General features: G+C 41.3%; 1 protein-coding gene across 4 annotated transcripts in view; it reads right to left on the bottom strand.

The window, feature by feature from the left end:
* The window catches only part of CWC27 (CWC27 spliceosome associated cyclophilin), a 254,437-nt gene that overhangs the window by 148,063 nt on the left and 86,824 nt on the right, over positions 1-19,550 (bottom strand). For 3 of the 4 annotated variants that reach the window (XM_075589964.1, XM_075589973.1, XM_075589957.1), the window contains exon 11: positions 3,152-3,255. In XM_075589964.1, the coding sequence (XP_075446079.1) occupies positions 3,152-3,255 (104 nt within the window). Of the gene's footprint in view, positions 1-3,151; positions 3,256-19,074; positions 19,194-19,550 lie in introns of those variants that run through there. The other variant, XM_075589982.1, reaches the window with a different exon arrangement.

Below are 19,550 nucleotides of genomic sequence, written 5' to 3'. Positions count from 1 at the left end.
GCCTTTGCAAAATCTAGGAATATTGCACCAGTGAGTTGTCCCAGTTCCATTCCACACTTTTAGCAGGGTAGTTACCGTGGAGTGTTTGGGGCAAATGCCAGATTAGAATTGGCTAGGGAAATTTGTCTTGGTATAGTAAATTGCTTAATTGGGAGTGAACACATTTTCCATGATTTTGGATAGTATTGGGAGAAGAGGGATTGGCCTGTAGTTTGAGACAGTGTTTTTGTCCCCACTTTTGAAGATTGAGACAACTCTGGTAGTTTTCCAGGTCTTAGGGATATGGCCTGCAGACAGAATAGAGTTGACTATGGAAGCAATTGGTTTGGCAGTGGCAATCCCCAATGTTATTGCGCTGTGTAACCCTGAGTAAACAGATACTAGATATGCATAGGTTTACATACTGTTTTTGGCAAATCCAGGCCTCAAATCAGTAAAAAAAAACACACACAAGTATATATTTTCTAAACTTACAAACCCTAAGGAATTTACGAGTGTAACACGTCTTTCATCACAGAAATTTGTGGTCAGGAATCTTTCCTAAAAACAGTGCTCTTCATATTTTTCTCACAAGTGTGCACAAACAAGAAATTTTGCATGAAGCTTAGTCCAATCATTGACAGGAATACTAAATGTTATAATTAAATAAAAGATATAGAAAATTCAAGCTAAATGAACATATATGGAATAGAATATATCAAAGATATAAAAAAAATGCAAATGTCAAAGCTAACTGATTTATGTTCTACATCTTTTCATTTGGTCTGTGTAGTATCACAATAAACGAATTATAAAGCTTACAATCTACATTTAAAATCTGACAATACAGGATAGTGCAAGCAATGTACTAGTATTGTAACAAAGTATTTTGTGCAAGGAAAATATATACAACTAGCTAAAGTACCCGGGTTCGCACGGGTCTCTCCCTCCTCCTTCCTTTACTCCACCCCTCTCACTCCTCTCCTCCCTCCACCATCTATCATTCCAATTACTTTCCTTTAATACATTATATCCCCATTTCTTTCTGCATCTCTCCTTCTCCAGCATTCGTACTTTCTGCTCACGTAGCAACTGGCTTCCTCTCTGTCTGTTTAAACTTTATAGCTATATGCTATATTATCGGCCACCAGCCGTAATACTATGTGTATTATGATGTTACTGTTAGGATCGCATCTCCGGCCCACGCGCCTCCCAGCTTACTGGCACAGTCTTGCCCCCATGGCGGCCCGTACGGCCGCATCCTCCGCTCCTCCACCGGCTCCCGTCCCCTCGGCGCGCCGCCCCTTCCTTCCAGGGACATGCGCCGGGTACCGTCCGCGCACGCATTTCAGCGCGTTACTCTTCCGTCGCGGGTGCACCTTTAAAAGGGACAAGCACCTACACTAACGCATTCACTAATCTCAGGTCGGCTCCACCTGAGCTACACTCTGCCTCAGCCTATCACTGGTCTACCTACGTCTGAGCCACTCCTCCCTTCTATCCCCGATTGGTGCTCCTCTGTATATAGCCTCATTCAGCCCTCTGGTTATTGCTGAGCATAGACCTTTCTATGCACCGTGCTCATTTGCAGCCTGAGTACCCGTTATGCTGAATTCCTGTTGTGACCCTGCTTGTACCTGACCTGTCTCTTCTCGTTCCCCTGGAGCACGGCTTGTTTATTGGACATCTACGCTCTCTACTCCCCGATCACGGCTTACGGATCTCGACCATTCTACGCTCTCTAAGGCCTCGGGCATGGTCAGCGCTTATGCGCTGACCCGTGCTGAGGCGCGCTGCTGCTCGGCAGTGAGCCCCTGCAGCCGCAATGAGAGCGGCTTTAGCAGGGGCTCGCTTACGCGTAAGTCTTAGCAAAATTTTACATTTTCGCGCTCACGGGAGCGCAGTGACGGTCACCTTTGTGACGTCGTCAAAGAAAAGGTAATGGAGGAACAAACAGGGGGGATCAAAGAAAAATGTTTGCACACCCCTGTTCTAGGTCTTATTGTTTGGGTGTGCATAATGAGACACAGAGAAACATTCTGAAATATATAGTAGATCTCTACCGCTCTCCTCAATCGAGGACCATCTGGACCATCACATTGCTGCTATGGCCAATTACAGTGGTCAGATGGCGTATGTCCTAATCTGTGACATGATAAAACTAGGGATGCAGTATAAGGGCCATCTGACAACTGTGACTGGCCATAGCAGTGACCACAAGCCCAGGAGCCCCTGAATTGCCTACCATGGTTGCCACCCATTGATTGCTGGTGTAAAAACATGTCTCTTCAATGACGTAGAGTATATAGCAGCGATCAGAAGGTTCAGTACCACTGCTCATTGTGTGCCCCCTTTACATTTAAAAGGGCTACTACAGCATACCATGTGGAGCATGCTTATAGGGAAGAAAATCTGTCCTCAGCCATCAGATTGTTGCTATAGTTTGTATCAGCCATCACACATGATGTAAGATCGCTTCCATAGCCTCAACCCCACCCCCCCCTGCACTGAAGCAGAGTACCATGCAGCTGTGGGAGCTCTGCAGCCGGGGGTCGCATCCCCAAGGGGGGGAGCAGGAGAATTTCCAGGGGGATATGCGGCAGCTACAGAGGTCCCGCGCTCTCCCCCGAGGCACTTAAATTAAGTGCCGGGGGGACCGCGTGAGGCCTCTGCACCTCCTCCTAACTGATCTTCGGCAACGCATCGTCATGGTAACCGGCGACAAATGACGCCGCAGGGTCATGGCAACATGACGTCACATGACCCCATGGCGTCATTTGATGCCGGAGCCTTGCAAGAGGGGGGGGGGGGGGGGAGCCGGAAGGTGAGAAGGCAGGGTGGGCGCAGGATCAAAACTTTGCGCACCCCTGCTCTACAGGACAATCTTCATGATGTACCTGGTACGGCACAAAGGCCCTTGATGTGCTGGCCCCTTGCCGTACCAGGAACATCAAAAGGGCACTGAAAAGTTTAAAGTTTTAAATTGGCTTTGGAGAAAAAAACAGGCAGACTAGGTGGGCTAAGATATAATTTTCTAGCATCAATTTATATTACTAAAATTGAAATGTATGCGTTGTTTTCCATATTTTACTAGGAAACTGTATGGTATAGAGATTAAGTTAAAATTGTGGTTATTACTATTACTTTCAATACACAGTAACTAGAACTTTACCTTCTTCTGGCTTCTCAGATTGCTTTGCATAATCTTCTTCCTTCTTTTTCTTTGCTGCTATTAGTTCTCGTTTCAGCTGACGTGCCTCTTTCCGTAGTTCTTCACTGAAATAAAAACATTGTTTATAAGAACATAAATGGCTAATGTATCAATCTATAGAAAAAAAAAAGTGTTCCTTGGTGCACACAATTTTATTTTCCATTTATCCATGAAGTTGTGTCAACTATAAATAGTTTGTTAGTTAACTACTCCCTATTTGAACTATATTCTTGGTTACAGACGTCTATGTAACTGTAAACGTTGCAGATAGTTTTTTATGTTTAAAAAAAGAAATGAAAAAAGGAAACAGCGACAGAGTTTGAAACATTGCATTATAAAGTGCACATTGCCACACTCCCTCCAAAGCCCTCACTGTGGCAAAATGCCTTAATATATTCCTCTCTGTCGATATACTCAGAAGCACTGTAATGTAGAGTTAACAATGCAGTCATTTCTATGCAGATGAATGGAAGTTCATGTATAAAAACCCACCCCTGTTCCCATCATTATCAAATTGCGTTATTGACTGTAAAGTATTTACTAAAAGAGAAAGAATCCCCTCACGTGTATAAAATAAACTTTATTGGTATCATTTTAAATATATATGTTTGGGAGTAACGACGACGAACGGATGAAAAAAAAATAAAAAAAGAAAGGGCGTATCTCTGTAATATTTCAGAGGAAAAAGCGACAGGTTTTAGATACGTTTTGAATGTGAGAGGAGAATGTGAGAGGAGTCGAGTGTGACCCCTAGGCAGCGTGCTTGGGCTACTGGGTGAATAATAGTACTTCCAACAGTAATGTGGAAGGTGGTAGTAGGGCCAGGTTTGGGAGGAAATATGAGGAGCTCTGTTTTTGCCATGTTAAGTTTTAGTCGGCAGAGGGCCATCCAGGATGATATCGCAGAGAGACCTTCAGAAACTTTGGTCTGTACCGCAAGTGTAAGGTATTTATATATATATATATATCCCAGACGAAGTGACATCAAGAGTCAGGAAACGCGTGTAGGGTGGAGCTAACATTGTGCGTGTACAACGTGAGCCAGCAAGTCCAGAAAGTGAGTGACGGTAGAGTGGTGAAGTCATCAGAGTTAGACCCCGTGTATCGAGTCGCGGTTGCGAGGAGAGAAACGGGGATCCAGCCTCACTACCTGCACATAGCTCCCGGTACTCAGGCTTGCGGACGGCACATTGTAATCACGCTGTAAGATCCTAGAGCATGTGAGTGCATTTCTTGTGATCTTAGTTGTTTTAATAAATTGTGTTTCGGTACCGTACTATGTATTTTATTGTTACATTATATGGATAATGCGACTGAGAACCTGTGGAGGCGATAGAATTACAGAGGAACCTGTGGCCATCAGCTATCCAGTCTCATGCCCTGCAGTACAAAATAAAGATACCTTTCAATGTCCTTTACAACTTACTTAATGTAAGTAGTTAGCTGCAGAGTGTATGAGCTCCTTTATAGAGGATACTGCGCAATGGTCTTTTTGTTTGTCTGTCTCTACAGAGTTAACTTACACTCGAGAAATTCCAGCAAGTTTCTCGTGGCGAACGGACCTACATTATCAACATAATCTAAGGACTGTTTTGCAACCAGTGACTGGTATTCATTTTATTAGTTAGTGCGCCAAGGACTGTTTGTTCTCTTGCATTTCAGTATCCCATACAAGTCCCTATGGATGGATTTGTTTATTTGTCCTGAGGCAGCCATCCATAATACTTGATTTATTGTATTTTGTGGTGATCTATTTTTAAACATTTTTTATGTTCATTTTTATTGTAATCACTGTACTTATTGGTTATATTGTTTATCACTATTGCACTTAATTAGTTTCACTAGTGGATCACTATTTTAATAGGTTGAGCGCTTGTATATGTGTTATTAGTTTAATTTATCATTATCACTGTTTTCCTTAAAATAGTTAGCAAAGTCCTGAGCTGAGATGGAGGAAGAAGCAGCGGAGGGTGGTCTGAGTAGAGAGTCAAAGACAGAGAAGAGTTGGCGTGTGAAAGACTTGTGTGTGTTGATAAGTGAAAAAAGTAGGTTTGTTTAGCCTGAGAGAGGGCAGAGTTTAAACAGGATAGCAAAAATTTGTAGTGAAGGAAGTCTGCGAGAGTGTGAGATTTCCTCCAGAGGCGTTTAGACGAACGAGTGGAAGAACATAGCATGCGCGTGTGGAAATTTATCCACGGTCTGGGGTTAGAAGTGCGAGGATGGCAGAGAGAAAGCAGGGTATGTAGATCAAGAGAGGAGGATAAGGTAGAGTTGTAGTTCCTGACCAGGTTGTCAGGGTCTGGAGCAGAACAGAGAGGAGAGGGAGGAGCGTAAAGTGGAATCAAAAGCTGGCAGGTTAATAGAGCGCAGGTTTCTGCAGAAACGAGGGGTAGGTGGAGAAGGGGAGAAGCGAGAGAGAGAAAATGAGACGAGGTGATGGTCAGAGAGAGGAAAGGGGGAAATGGAGAAATCAGAGGGAGAAGTTTTTTGGAACAATGTTTTCTGGACAGACGAGTCAAACGTAGAACTTTTTGCCCTCAATGAGAAATGTTAGTTTTGGTGAAAACCAAACACTGCGTTCGAACAGAAGAGCCTTATCCTAACCGTCAAGCATGGTGGTGGGATTGTGATGGTTTGGGGCTGCTGTGCTGCCTCAGGATCTGGATGGCTTGCCATCATTGACACAACCATGAATTCTGCATTGTATCAGAAGATTCTAAAGGAGAATGTCAGGGCATCCATCCATGAGATGAAGTTGAGGCGAAAGTGAGTCATGTAGCAAGACAATGATTCTAAACAAACAAGCAGATCTACAAAAGAATTGCTGCAGAAGAAGAAATGCCGCATTTAGAATGGCCTAGTCAAAGTCCGGACCTAAACTCCATCGAAATGTTGTTCCTCAAAACCAATTTGAGAGACTGACCAGTAGTACAGGAAATGCTTAGTTGAAGCGATTGCTGGTCAAGGGGGTACCACCAGGTACTGAATCTAAAGGTTCACATACCTTTTCACACATAGATATTAAATGCGAGAATCATTTGTGGATAAATAAATGTTGAAAAAGAATCACGTTTTTGTGTAATTTATTTGATCAGGTTATCTTTCTCTATTATTAGGACTTAGATTAAGATCTCATAACATTTTATTTTTAAAATATATGAAAATCCTAAGGAGTTCACAAACTTTTTTTGCCACTGTACACTCAATATTTATGTCAAGATTAGTTCAATTTTAATTCAATGAATTTCCCAAACATTTGAGACTTTAAGGCATTAAGTAACTAGTTTTTACAGACAATCCAAAGCAACATACTTTAAAAAAAATATATAGATGACTTAAAGAACAATATTAAAACACAACATTTCTTCTCAAACTATGCTCTCTTTGGTTAGTATTAGGTATTGTAAATGAATGGAGAGACTTCCAAAGTCTTCCTGATAGGCCACATACAGTAGTCCCTTATTCTGTAAGGTGTGATAGCGCAGATGATGTGCTATTGCATGAAAAGCCTCATTAAAGTAAATGGGACTTTTCATGTAATAGCATGTCATCTGTGCTCACACCTTAGAGAATAAGCCCCATAGAGTATGTGGTTGAGGGAGCATGGTTAATTCAGCATTGTAAGTCTGAACAAATGCAACATGTACAGTATAGAGCTGCAGAACTGGGAAATATTAAAATGTTATTCATTCACAAAGTTATTAAATATAAATGACAGAAGTTAAAATATATAATTTTAATAAAATCCATGGAGAGCCTTATGTTCATCATGTAGCCAAAATACTGGAAACAACAATTAAGAATTTTTCCCCCCAAGCCTATTAGTTTCCATGTGCCATTATGGTTACAAAGCAAAGCATTTCTCATACATCGACTCCCCCCAACATACAGTACTGTACAAAAAATGACTCATTGAGACCACTTTCAATCTATTTTACGATTACTTTTTTAAACATACATTCTTCTACTGGTCTTTTTATGGGCAAAGTTTTACCAGAGTTAATGTTTCATTGAGTTAAACTCTTGTGTAGACAAGGTCAGAGAGATCCCATAGAGAACTATTAATTTACTTTACAAAATAGAAAATGTTCTATATAACTATTACCAAAGATGCACTTTTGCTTTCTCTGCAAATGTACAAACCGGGGCTCATCTTTCCTTTATGATGTTTTTTTTAGATTGGTAAAGTATATATTTTACAAGCAAGCTGTAAGCAGCTGGAGACCTGACCCCCACACACTTGTGGTACAGTCACTAAGGTGCGTTGGCATTTTAACGTGACATTAAAGCAGTAATCTCCCACCCACTAAAAGTCTGAGTTTAACTCATACAATGTTAATATTTTGTGCCTTGAGCATGTCCTGGTCTTTAAATAATATGCGCTCCTCCGGATACCATGGTAACCTTCAAACTGGAATGGGCTTCCTTTTAGACTCCCAGACACTTAATATTCCAAATGCTTACATCCCCTGAACGAAGCATTAGATTTTAAAAATAAAAATAGCTTTGGAAACAGAGACGTAAAAATCAAAATGCTAAAATATAAATGCTAAGTTTTCCAAATCATATTCATCTGATAATCACGAAGCAGTGCTATGATTAAGGCTGAGAATAATTAAGTAATAATCCCCTCAGAACAGGGCATTAATGGCCAATAATGCCCTGGCTGGAAGAGATGAAGGCCAGAGGCGAATCCAAGGGATTTTAACCCAGCCAGGGCATTATTGGCCAGTAATGCCCTGTTCTGAGGGGATTGTTACTATTATAGGCTAAATGTAGGCTTGTTTTCATAAATAATAGACACTTTTGTATAGTTATATAGATTTTTTTAAAATTAAAATAAAATGGTAAATACATTAAAGCACCAGCTATCTCTATCCACACTGCCACCCCCTCTGTGTACACACACAGACACACACACTGCTGCTACACACAAACTCTGTAGCTGCACCCACAAACACACAACACCACACACACACACAAGCAGCTGCTACACACTAACTCTGCAGCTACACACACGAACACTGTTGCAACACACACACACACACACACACACAGAAACTGCAGCTACAAACAAACTCTGCAGACAGACACTAAGGCCTCGGACATGGTCAAAAAGACCGTGATGAGGCGCGCTGAGGGGAAACATTATCCCTATCAGCGCGGCTTTAGACAGCGCTTCCGCAGGCGTGCGGAGGCGTGTGGAAATGCAGGAGACAGGCAAGCTTAAATTTTGCCGCTTGTCACGGAAGACTCCTGTGGCGGGTAGGATCTCGGTGGCCGGAACAGCACGAGCGTAGTAGGGGTCACAAGCAGGGGTCCGAGGCAGGCGGCAGGTAGCGAAGACAGGTAACAAGCAGGGGTCCGAGGCAGGCGGCAGGTAGCGAAGTCAGGTAACAAGCAGGGGTCCGAGGCAGGCGGCAGGTAGTGAAGTCAGGTAACAAGCAGAGGTCGGCAACGAGGAGACTGGAACAGGACAGGCGGGGCGGGACAGGAACTAAGAACAGGAAGCAAGGACTGAGATCGGGGAGCAGGAACAGACAGGGACAAGCCAGATTACTAGCAAGGACCTTTACTGTGAACAGACTATAATACAGGTACAGGTACATAAACAGATCAGGATCAAAGACAGGCATGTGCATGGGAGTCTGACTTGAAGCAAAGGCAAAACCAACAGACAGGAAGCAAGCTATAAGGACAGAGACAGGAGCAACAAGAAGACAGACAGACAGAGGAACCCAGAGCCAACAGAAGGCAGCAGCACACCCAGTGGACAAGGAAGCTATGGCTAGGCAGGAGGTCTAGGCGATCCCGACACCGCTCATGCAAGTGCAGGGCCGGTCACGTGACTGCCAGAAGCCAATGGCAGTCCGGGACGTCGGCGCCGCGACGCGCTAGCCCCGCCTCCCAATCCGCCTCCAGGCCCGCCTCCCGAAAGCCTCCCACCCGGCACACAAGCGCGTTCGCTGACGCTCATGCAGGGACAAGAAAAATCTCCTGCTTGAGCAGGAGAGCATGAGCGTCAGCGCTGCCCAGCGCCGCTCCCTGCACCATGTCCCAGGCCTTACTTTGCAGCTACAAATACACTCTCTCCCTCTTCTCACTGTGTCCGGTGTTGTGCTCTGTGTACCGAGGTAGGGGGAGGCATCCTGACCAATCCCCTGCCCTGTCTCAGAGCTGTTCTGACAAATGAAAAGCTGATTGGCTAGAAATAAACACTTGGCAAGCTGCCAAAAATTCCGGGCATTACTGAATGAATAATGCTTGGAATTTTAACCAATCAATCAGAGAGCAGAGATTTCAATAATGCCCGGAATTGTACAGCTTTTGCCTATAATGCTATATAACAACTCTTTAAGTTAGGCATTATTGACAAATTAACTGGGATGGAACAGAATAATTTGTAATACATGTAATAGTGGTAAAACCTTAAACTCCTTGATATGTATTGTCCAATCGTGAGCAAAGGCAAGAGATATCTTTTGAAACCACTGTGCCATAATTTGGAGGATGGGGGTAAGGATTTTTATTTTGTATCTAGGATATATTTGAAAACGAAAGGTAACTCTAAATGCATCTTTTTTTTCCTGATAAAATATTTTATAAACAAAAAGATTAAATAAATGTTGAAATGCTTCACACATAATGCAACACTTTCTAGCTACAGTATTATCTCACATATGTGCTACATTTCTCCTAAAATCCATCATCTAATAGCTTGTTTTATTTTTCGCGAAATATTCAGTCGTACGATAAACTTACTGAATATGGCATTAACTCTTGGAATATAAGGCCCATTCCTGTTTTGTACCACCGTTATTTTCTTTGTTACAACACCGGATAGTTAATCTGCCTGAGTGACGGTTTCCTCTTGGATCGGAGATTTTCTGGAGGGACAGTAATGGGTGAATTCATATTGATCCTAAATATTTGTGCAGATAGGTCAGCATTAGGATTTCTGCGAAACTCGTTTGAAGATTGTATGCATATGGTGGTTCATCTGGTCACAGGATTCAGCTGTAACCTTGCCTGCATCATACACAAATCATTTTCAAGTTTTTGGAACTTGCATTCAAAACCTTTTATCAACATCTGCTGTCTGTTTTAGATATGCCACACATTTCACTTGTCACGTTGTCAAGAAACGTCATCAGTACTGTTCCACTGTTTTAACAGAACTTGCAACACTTTGTCTTCAGCGCCAAAGACCTCTGCGGAGTTTGTGTAGGAAGGACATTTTCAGAAACCTTTTGCAGCTTGTGTTTTTCTGGAGATCCTTCCCCAACCAGAAACTTACAACACAAAAGAAGACAAAAGCGTACCAAGGTGAGTATTAAAAAGGTGCAATTCCTGCACTTTTACATTATTATTATTATTATTATTATTTTTTGCACACGGGATTGAAGCACGGGGTCTCCGGAGCTGGATTCCATTCATTTCAGCTCCAGAAACCCCATGCTTTCCGAGATACAGACGTCCAAAGGGGGTGTCTGTATCTCGGCAAAGGTTCAATCTCCCGCATCACGTGGCGCAATAGGAAACCGAACTGGATGATTTCACGGCTTCTTATTGGCCAGTAGAGCGCGGGAGCTGTGAAACGCCATTACGTGAACCCTGCTAGCCAAGCGGAGCGGCTATCGGAAGCCGCTGCAGAGGTATCTCCGGAAGCAGGGGTTCCGCGGATCTGAAATTAACGGAGTTCAGCTCTGAAGACCCCCTGCTTTAATCCGATGTTAAAAAGAAAAAATTGAAAAACAAATCGCCTGCTTGGATTGCCGCTTTAAAAAGTATATGCACAATACAAAACAGATCTGTTCTCGCTTACATATAAGTGAACGGGAGTAAGCTCAAATCATAGTCTACAATTTAGATGGGCTCCATCTGTAAGATTTTGTCTTTATTCTATTGTGATATTCCAGTGTTTTACATGCTATGTTCTTTGGTAGCACTATGCGAGATTAATATTATTATATCACCCAATCTGAACAGACTTTACAGCAAATATGCTGATGGTTTTTCTTAATAAAGAAACTTAATAGAATAGCCTGTGTCAATCCAGTTGTGATAGTGCAGAGAAAATGAGTACTTCAGTATTGGGTGATATCAATTGGTAGTCCAAATAAAAAAGGTATTATAAGACAAGCTTTAGAGAGTTCTCTCTTCCTCAGGTCAGCAATACTGATTCACAAAGATTCTATGAGTTTAACACATGAAGTAAAAGGTGACATTCACTGCGATTGGTCATTTGCATGTCATTTCCCAGAATCCCAGACTGCAGTGGAAGCACGGTATGCTAATAGATAATGGGGAATAGCAGGGCTGCTGACCTGTCAGACATGTAAATGTGCTCACGAGTGATATTTTTATTTCATGAGCTGAACACAGACGTAAAAACCAAGATAACAATCGAAGGCAGATTATATATAGAATGAATTGCAGAGGGGGATAGTAAATAAACAGACAGGGCAATCAAAATGTGCATAAAACTGTTCAGGAAAGGCACAGTTGATGCACTTTTACATGTCTTCTTGTTAATATAGGAGAAATAACTCTGCCATATAGTATGCCAATGAAACAGACGTGCAATCAATATTGTCTGTACTAACAAATAACTATGGGAAAATGTTTTTTGTAGCATCTACTATTTTCAGAAATAACGAATAAAATGTGCAGATTTGCATATATAATATCATGAGTGAAAAATATAAAAATAAACTGTACTTTTCATTTTATTATGTTAGGAAATAAATAAATAAAATCGGCAAAAGCAAATATTTTTACCCCTGCAGTCCAGAGATAATGTTCATCAAGAAGTACAGTCGTTATCAATTTAGCCAACTACTGCTCTTATCTTCAATAATATTCCATAGTGTAGTACTATGTGTATGTGAACGACCACAAAAAACACTGGTACAATAGGTGGGATTAGCTACTTACCACAAAACCAAGTACAGCTCAACCCCCTTAAAACGCTGTGCTTGGGGTCCAAAGAATCACATCGCGTTATAAGTGGATTGCATTAGAAATAATGTACAATTGTGTGCATTGTACAATAAAGTATTTAAGATACCAATAATCGTGTTGTAAAGTATTCATAAATACGAAAATTGAGAGCCACGCTTGCATCGCGTTATAAGCGGATTCGGGTTGTAACAAATCGCGCTATACCGGGGTAATTTCAATTTAAGATCATTTTCTAGAAACCGGATTAATGATCTAGGTCAGAGGTTCAAAACTCTAGTCCTCAAAGACCAATAACAGTTCAGTTTTACGTATACCCCTGCTTGAGTACAAGCGGTTCAATCAAAACCTTGACTGTTAGTGGTCCTTGAGGACTGGAGCTGGGAACCTCTGATCTAGGCTATAAAACAAACCTGAATGCTAATGCCTTTATTTCAGATACCCTAAATAAATAGTGGATTCTATCAGTTGTATTGTTTTGTGGTGTGTGCGCGTGCCAGGGCATACTTGGAAGGAAGATTTGTATTGTACTGACATTTTCTTAGTGAAATACGCTATGAATAAATACATTTTGTACCTTTGACGTAACTGAAATGAAAGCTGCCATGGGATGCTCCAATGCACTATGTGCAACATTTATTTGACAATAATGTCAATCTTCCCATTAACGTTTAGGCTGCCCATTTGATGTTACCAGTACATCAAGAGGCATGGCTGCTAATTGAGTCTCCATGATTTGAGTCTATGTGCCTTATTCTGTAAGCCGTGATAATGCTGATCCCGCACTGTTCACTTGAATGAACTGTAAGGTGTCCTCTGGCGCTGGGAAGCGTTTTATGGAATAGCACCACTCTGTAAATATGGCCCTAGATCTCGAGCGAGGAGTAAAGATGAAGGGGAGATGTATTTGAATACAAATGGAGAACTAAGGTTCATTAAGTCACAAAGACAAACACTTTCTCACTCAGCACACAATCAACCTATGGATCTCATTTTCAGTACATGTTGTGACAACTAACATTCAAATCTCTGAAAGAAGAATATACTTATTTATGTAGGGAATGTCTACAAATAGCTACTATCAAGATGGACACAAACTCAACTTCTATGATTTGATGCTAGAAGCATAGAGTAGATGAAGCTTTGTGCTACTCCTTCAGATGGTTCAATATATCCACATACACAATCTCTTTCTTTGTCAATCTATATAGGCCTACTATTTGTTTACAGAGAAAAGAAAAGGATCCACGTAAAGATCTTTACTCTGCATCATGATCTGGCAAATTACACCTCCATTCTCTGCTACATCTTTCTTATCCAGTAAGAACAGAAGATTAAACGTATTCATTGCTTTACAATTTTAGAAGAAAATTGTAGAATGCAGATGCATTCCTACAACAAAGAAATTAATATACAGTAAAACTGTGTTCGCGATTCTGTGGGTTAATTTTCTTACATCCACAGTAGTTTATTGATCCTCTTTTTAAGCAGGAAAACTCCAAAAAGAATGAGTGAAGACATTACATTTAAACCAGCAATTCTAGCTGCTATTTTTAATATCTGAACTACAGATGAGTGATCCCCCCGCTGTTCGGGGACAATAGAAAGCCACAACGTCCGTTTTTCCATTAGCCAAATTGTTTTCCCAGTTTATCCAGTGGACAGCTGGGCCACCTTGGGCTTGCCCTTCTGAAACCAGAGGGCTAGGGGTATCCAGATGTTGAGGGACAACGAAGGAGATCCGGGGAACCCCTGTAGCCTGTACAGGCAGCCCTCGTTTTACAACGCTTCACTTTACAACTAATGGCTTATCCAACGCTATGCAATGCACACCTATATTCATTTTTACAACGCCAAAATGGCTTATCCAACGCTCTTACGACACTTTGCAACGTTGTGTATGTGTGTATATAATATACACATTCATATAAACAACGTTGCAAAGCGTCGTAAGAGCGTATATATATATATATATATATATATATATATTATACTATATAATATTATATTATATATTATACTATATAATATATTATTTATTATGTTATATTATATATATATATATATATATATATATAATACAGTATATACACTATATAATTTGTGTGTGCTGCATATCTTATTGCCTGCATAAAATATTTGGTGTATTTTAGTGTTAAAAATGCCTTCAGGAACGGAACCTTTCATTTAAACAGTGTTCCTATGGGAAAACGTGTTTCGCTTTACAACGTTTCGCTTTACAACGCCATTTTGAGTAACGCATTGTGTCGGATAACCGAGGACTGCCTGTACAGTATTTTAATGTGAAATGCCTTCATTTCAGAAACTGCGTACAAAATGATAAAAACATAGGAAGCATAATTCTTCATACATAGTGTTGCAGGGTACATGCAACTACACACGCGGGATCTCTTGACAAGGCTTATTTATTTAGCCTTAAAAAAACATACAGCACACAAAACAAAATAGCTTCTGTTCAGCAGACAAAACAAAATAGCTTCTCTTCAGCATAGCAAACAAAGCAGTTTCACTTCAGCATGGCAAACAAAGCAGCTTCTCTTCAGCATGCAGGACACAACAGTTCATAAAACATGTACTTTGCAAACAGACCTTATAGCAGCAATCTCCTCAGTACTTTCAAAACCTCTCTCCTGACCAGCTCTCTTGCATGCGTGTACAGCCTGGGGTTTTAACACCTTGATTATGCAGCTAGGGTCAGACTAATTAAGCAGCCCGTCTCAACTTAACCTCGTCACTGCTGCACTGCAAGCCTAAACATAGGTTTTCCAAGTATATGACTGGTGACGTTCATTCACTGTCACAAATAGACAATAATACTTGGAAAAAGGACACAACTTAACTATTCATAAAAGTTTGCTGCATATCTCTGCAAAAAAGCTGATCATTTAATATATGTTCAGCTTTACCAATATTTTGGAGAAGGGGATATATAATGGATGCAAAAACTTAACTGAGGGTTGCGGTTTCCCACCATGTGATACAAATATATAACATGTGTCAAAGAATTTAAACTTTAAAGCAAATCATTCAGGTTTTCTATTTTGCTGTTTCAAACACAAAGATACAGAATCTGTTTGCAATAAGTAAAATCAGATGAGATCATCAATGGCCTCAAACCTCATTTATGATATACGTTTAAAATATAGAGTATCATTTATTCATTTTTAAATGTAAATTTCAACCATGCTGATGTTATTTTAAAGCAAAGGTCTGTGCTGCTCATGTATGGGCGGGATGTTCTTTCTATGCTATCTACCTTCATTTGAGGGGAACCCCTGACCTAGGGAGGGCGAGAACAAAAAAAACCTGCCACGACAAAAAACACATTTATTGCGATAACGATATAAATATCGCAATAAATATTTGATTTTTAAAAAAGTCTGCAAATGTTCTAGTAAATCTAAATAAGAAATATATTCTCTTTAGATTTACTAGAACAAAGGGCCCTTCATTTCCAAACCCTTTCCATGTTGGGCACTTCACCTTTATTCACCTACACTGCTCCCATCACCCTAAAATCCCCCTCATTCATCCACCCCTTGTCCTATCACTCTCACCTGAGGTACTCCATTTAAAAACACTTTTCATTAAGAAAATGTAAAAAAAATATATAAAAACTGATTTTTTTTGACAATTCTTAAAATGTTTAGTTTTTTATTCATTTTTAACATGGGTTTGAGTTCCAGGGGGAAGTTAGGGACAGGGAGGGGTTGAGATCCCCAGAGAGAGGGTGGGGATGGAGGGGTATGGAAAGGTTAAGTGCCCCGGGGAGGGGGAAGGAAAATGAGGAGTTCCTACCTTTCACTGTAGCCAGGTGCTCTAAACACGTTCTTTCTCTCCATGCTGCCCAAAGCTCCTGCCCCTCCCTCCGAATCAGAAGTAGGAAGAAAGGGAGGGCTCGGGGAAAGAGAGGCAGTGAGAGACTACACAGCGCGGCGGCGTCAAAGCTGCACCGCCGACAACAGAAGCCGGCATCAAGTAATACCGGGAAAATAAGTCATCTTACATATCGGCACACTGTGAGATTATATTACTTCTTACCGATATATTGCATAGATAGATAGGCCACTGAACTTTAGGCACCCAAGATGCAACTTGTTTCTCCAACGGGTCAGGCTAGCTGAAGCGGCCAATAGAAAACACCAATCAATGCAAGATATAGTTTCAGCAAAAAGATGAACAAAGTTCTGGAGGTGCTAAACATCTATGGTGTAGCCACACCAAAAATGGGACCGCGAGCTGCCTCTGCAAGACAAACCGTAAGTATTGCTACATCTGTACAGTATGGGCACTTTTAAAGTGGGCACTTTAAAAGCTGAAACGTATATGGTCTGAAAACATGAGTGACAAAGATGAATAATTTTCATTTTGGCCTTTCTAAAGTATTAAAACTTGCAAAACATGTATGTAGATGTGTGTTTAGGGAAAAGAAGAGAGAGAGACTAGGAGCATTCTCAGTATTGTTATCTGCTTAACCCTTTCACTTTTATAGTATTGTTGTGTGATGTGTTACTAGCCCTGCACTATTAAAGAAGATAAAAGGGATAAAACATCTTGCTGTGGGTTGCAACTATTATAAAATACTCATGAAAGAGTGCAACCATTGGGGACCTTGAGAATGACCCTCAAAGTGTGACTGAAATAGAATCTGTGTTGAGATACTGGTATACTGCTGTATAAAACATAAGATTATCTTAGAAAAATCTTTCCTATTCTTATTTATACATTACAGTTATTGCGATGACACCACTGATTGCCATAATACATTTAAAGAGAATAGCTTGTATCTGCAAAGGCTTGATACTGTATATAGATTTCCAACAAATTACTCAGAAAAAGGTATTTACAAATATATGGTGTAACCCCCTATATAGCATAATTCTATGCATGCGGCCCCCTGATTGGCTCCTCTCTGGTGTGTGCGCTACTGATAATGAGCCAGTGCCAGGGCAGCTGCAGGGGCTTCTTGGAATTATAGTCTGAAAGAGACATGACATTACAGCCAATCAGTGCAAAGGTTCAGAGGTTTGTGGATGTAGGAAATGCAGAGGAGAGGAGCAGGAGGAGACCAGAGCTAGAGAGACCCTGGAGAGAGCAGCCACTGTCTCAGAGAGCTGACGCGACCTGATAACTAGGCCTTGAGGAGGACATCTCAGTGGAGCTTGGCGACTAGGAAACAGACAGGATTCCTGAGTAGAGTTGAAAACGGATCAGCAGCCTCCTAGACTAAGGGTGTTGTGAGTAAACAGATGGCATGCTCATTAAAGACAAGTGTATCAAAGTATTTGCGAAAAGACAGGCCAGGTACAGTATAGTACTGATTATAAAAGCTCCAAAGTTGTTCCGGCACCTACACACAGGCCCGTGGGGACCCTGATAGACATTGGCACACAACTGAGAAGCGCCTTACAAGTCTTATGATTGTATGTATATGATCACAATTATGTTTATATATCTGTGGTTATAGGGGTTTGATATAAATACGTTTTGGTTATTCATAGCCAGGTGTCATGTCCGATTTTCTGACCTTTGGCCACGTGCTCAGCTACTGAGAGACAGCACTTACCATAACGGGGATTGGAACTTGGGACTCTGACTTAACATATATAAGTCACTCTAAGTGAATAAGAGAGGGGATATTATACACACACACAAACACACACACACTATCTCATGGCAGGAAAGTGGCATATTCAACCATATTATGAACATTTGAACAATATGCTCAACTAAAGTGGGAAAGGTACTTGCCAACCTGCAAATGAGCCCAACATGGCAAGTAAGGCTTCAACCCACAAATATGGAAAACACAAAAAGCAATGGCCCTCATTCTCCGAAGGCCAGATTGTCCCTGGGCTTGATAGCGTTCAGGAAGTTAGACAGAGGTACTCTCGCTCTGCCCATAAAGTTTACTCTGAATGTCTATTGTAAAGAGATGGTACTCAACAGGGATAATGGTATGGATACAAAGAGAGAGTAGAAGAGATCCCAGTCGATTGAGCACTCAATCTCCTTAATATTGAAGCACTTCAGAATTAAGGAGGTTTAGTGTTTGATCGACAGACCTTTTTTCACGCTGTTTTTGTAGGCGTTCAGGAAGAAGGCATAAAGGCAGAAGGTCCTAAGAATCCTCAGAGGTTAACAAAAGCTGCCATTCAAACCTCCGTCCGGCTTCCTACAACTGCCGAACTCTCTCCAGTGAAGCAGCACTGCAAGAACTGGAAGACAAGCTTGCAAATATTAAATGGGATATTGTTGGCCTTAGAGAAGCAAGAGGAAAAGATGAAGGCCTCGCTGAGCTCAAAAGTGGACATCCTTTATATTATAGAACAGGTGCAAAACGTGATATATCAAAACTGGCGCTCTATTATAAGCTTTAAACACGTGTTAATCCAATATTAACATATAAACCTTAAATTGAATAGATATAAGTGATACAAACAAATCCTTGAATGCTGCTGTGACCCAGTGCAGGACTGCTCTCTCAATCCCAGGTGAATATGGCGACGTGGTGATCAAAGGGAAGCGCAAACATGTGGAGATATAAAAAATAAAACTGATGGTGCAGTATTGTGACAAATAAATGCGTATTCTTCTTTAAGTCTGCTGTTATTTATACTCACAAGTGTGAGGATGATACTGTGTACGTAAAGGTATCTTTGGGTATATGTCTGCAGTGATGATAAACTGGCTGGAACCTCGGTGTGGGAATGTATTCCTTAAATAGTTAAACACAGAAAAGCCAACATAGTGCGATCTGTTTAAAAACTGTATTCAAGTGGTTAAAAATATAACAATACACTCACATGATGTATGCTATTTAAAAGCATTTAGATATGCAATGCATCTCGCCTCCGGAGTCTTAGTGCAGTTTTTCCTTCCCTCTTCTCGGCGTGCGTCTCACTCCTGCGTTCCAGCAGGGCGGATGTGACGTCAGTGAGACTTCGGGAGTTCCGGTTTGGCGGGCTGGCTGTGAATCACCTTCACTCTACGCGTTTCTTCCCTTAGGATTTCTTCAGGCCTGAAGAAGTGTATTGTTATATTTTTAACCACTTGAATACAGTTTTTAAACAGATCGCGCTATGTTTATGGTTAAGGCAATGGGAATGAATGTGAAGACAGATTGATAGAATTGGCAGAATGTGACAAAGTCTACATCAGGGGAGCGCAAAGTTTTACTGCTGCGCCCCCCTGTCTGGCCTGCTTCGGAGCTTGCGCCCCCTCCTACCTTGCAGCTGCATCAAATGACGCTTCGGGGTCATGTGACGTCAGGTCAAGTGACCCGTGGCATCATTTGATGCTGCGTTGCCATGGAGACGCGTCACAGCGTCTGAATCCCGGTAAGTTTTATTGTTGCAGAAGCCTCGCGCGATCCCCC

This window comes from Ascaphus truei, chromosome 1 (genome assembly GCF_040206685.1).
Source record: "Ascaphus truei isolate aAscTru1 chromosome 1, aAscTru1.hap1, whole genome shotgun sequence".
Taxonomy (NCBI): domain Eukaryota; kingdom Metazoa; phylum Chordata; class Amphibia; order Anura; family Ascaphidae; genus Ascaphus; species Ascaphus truei.
Note: the sequence above shows the minus strand (reverse complement) of the source record. Positions and strands in the feature narration are given on the sequence as shown.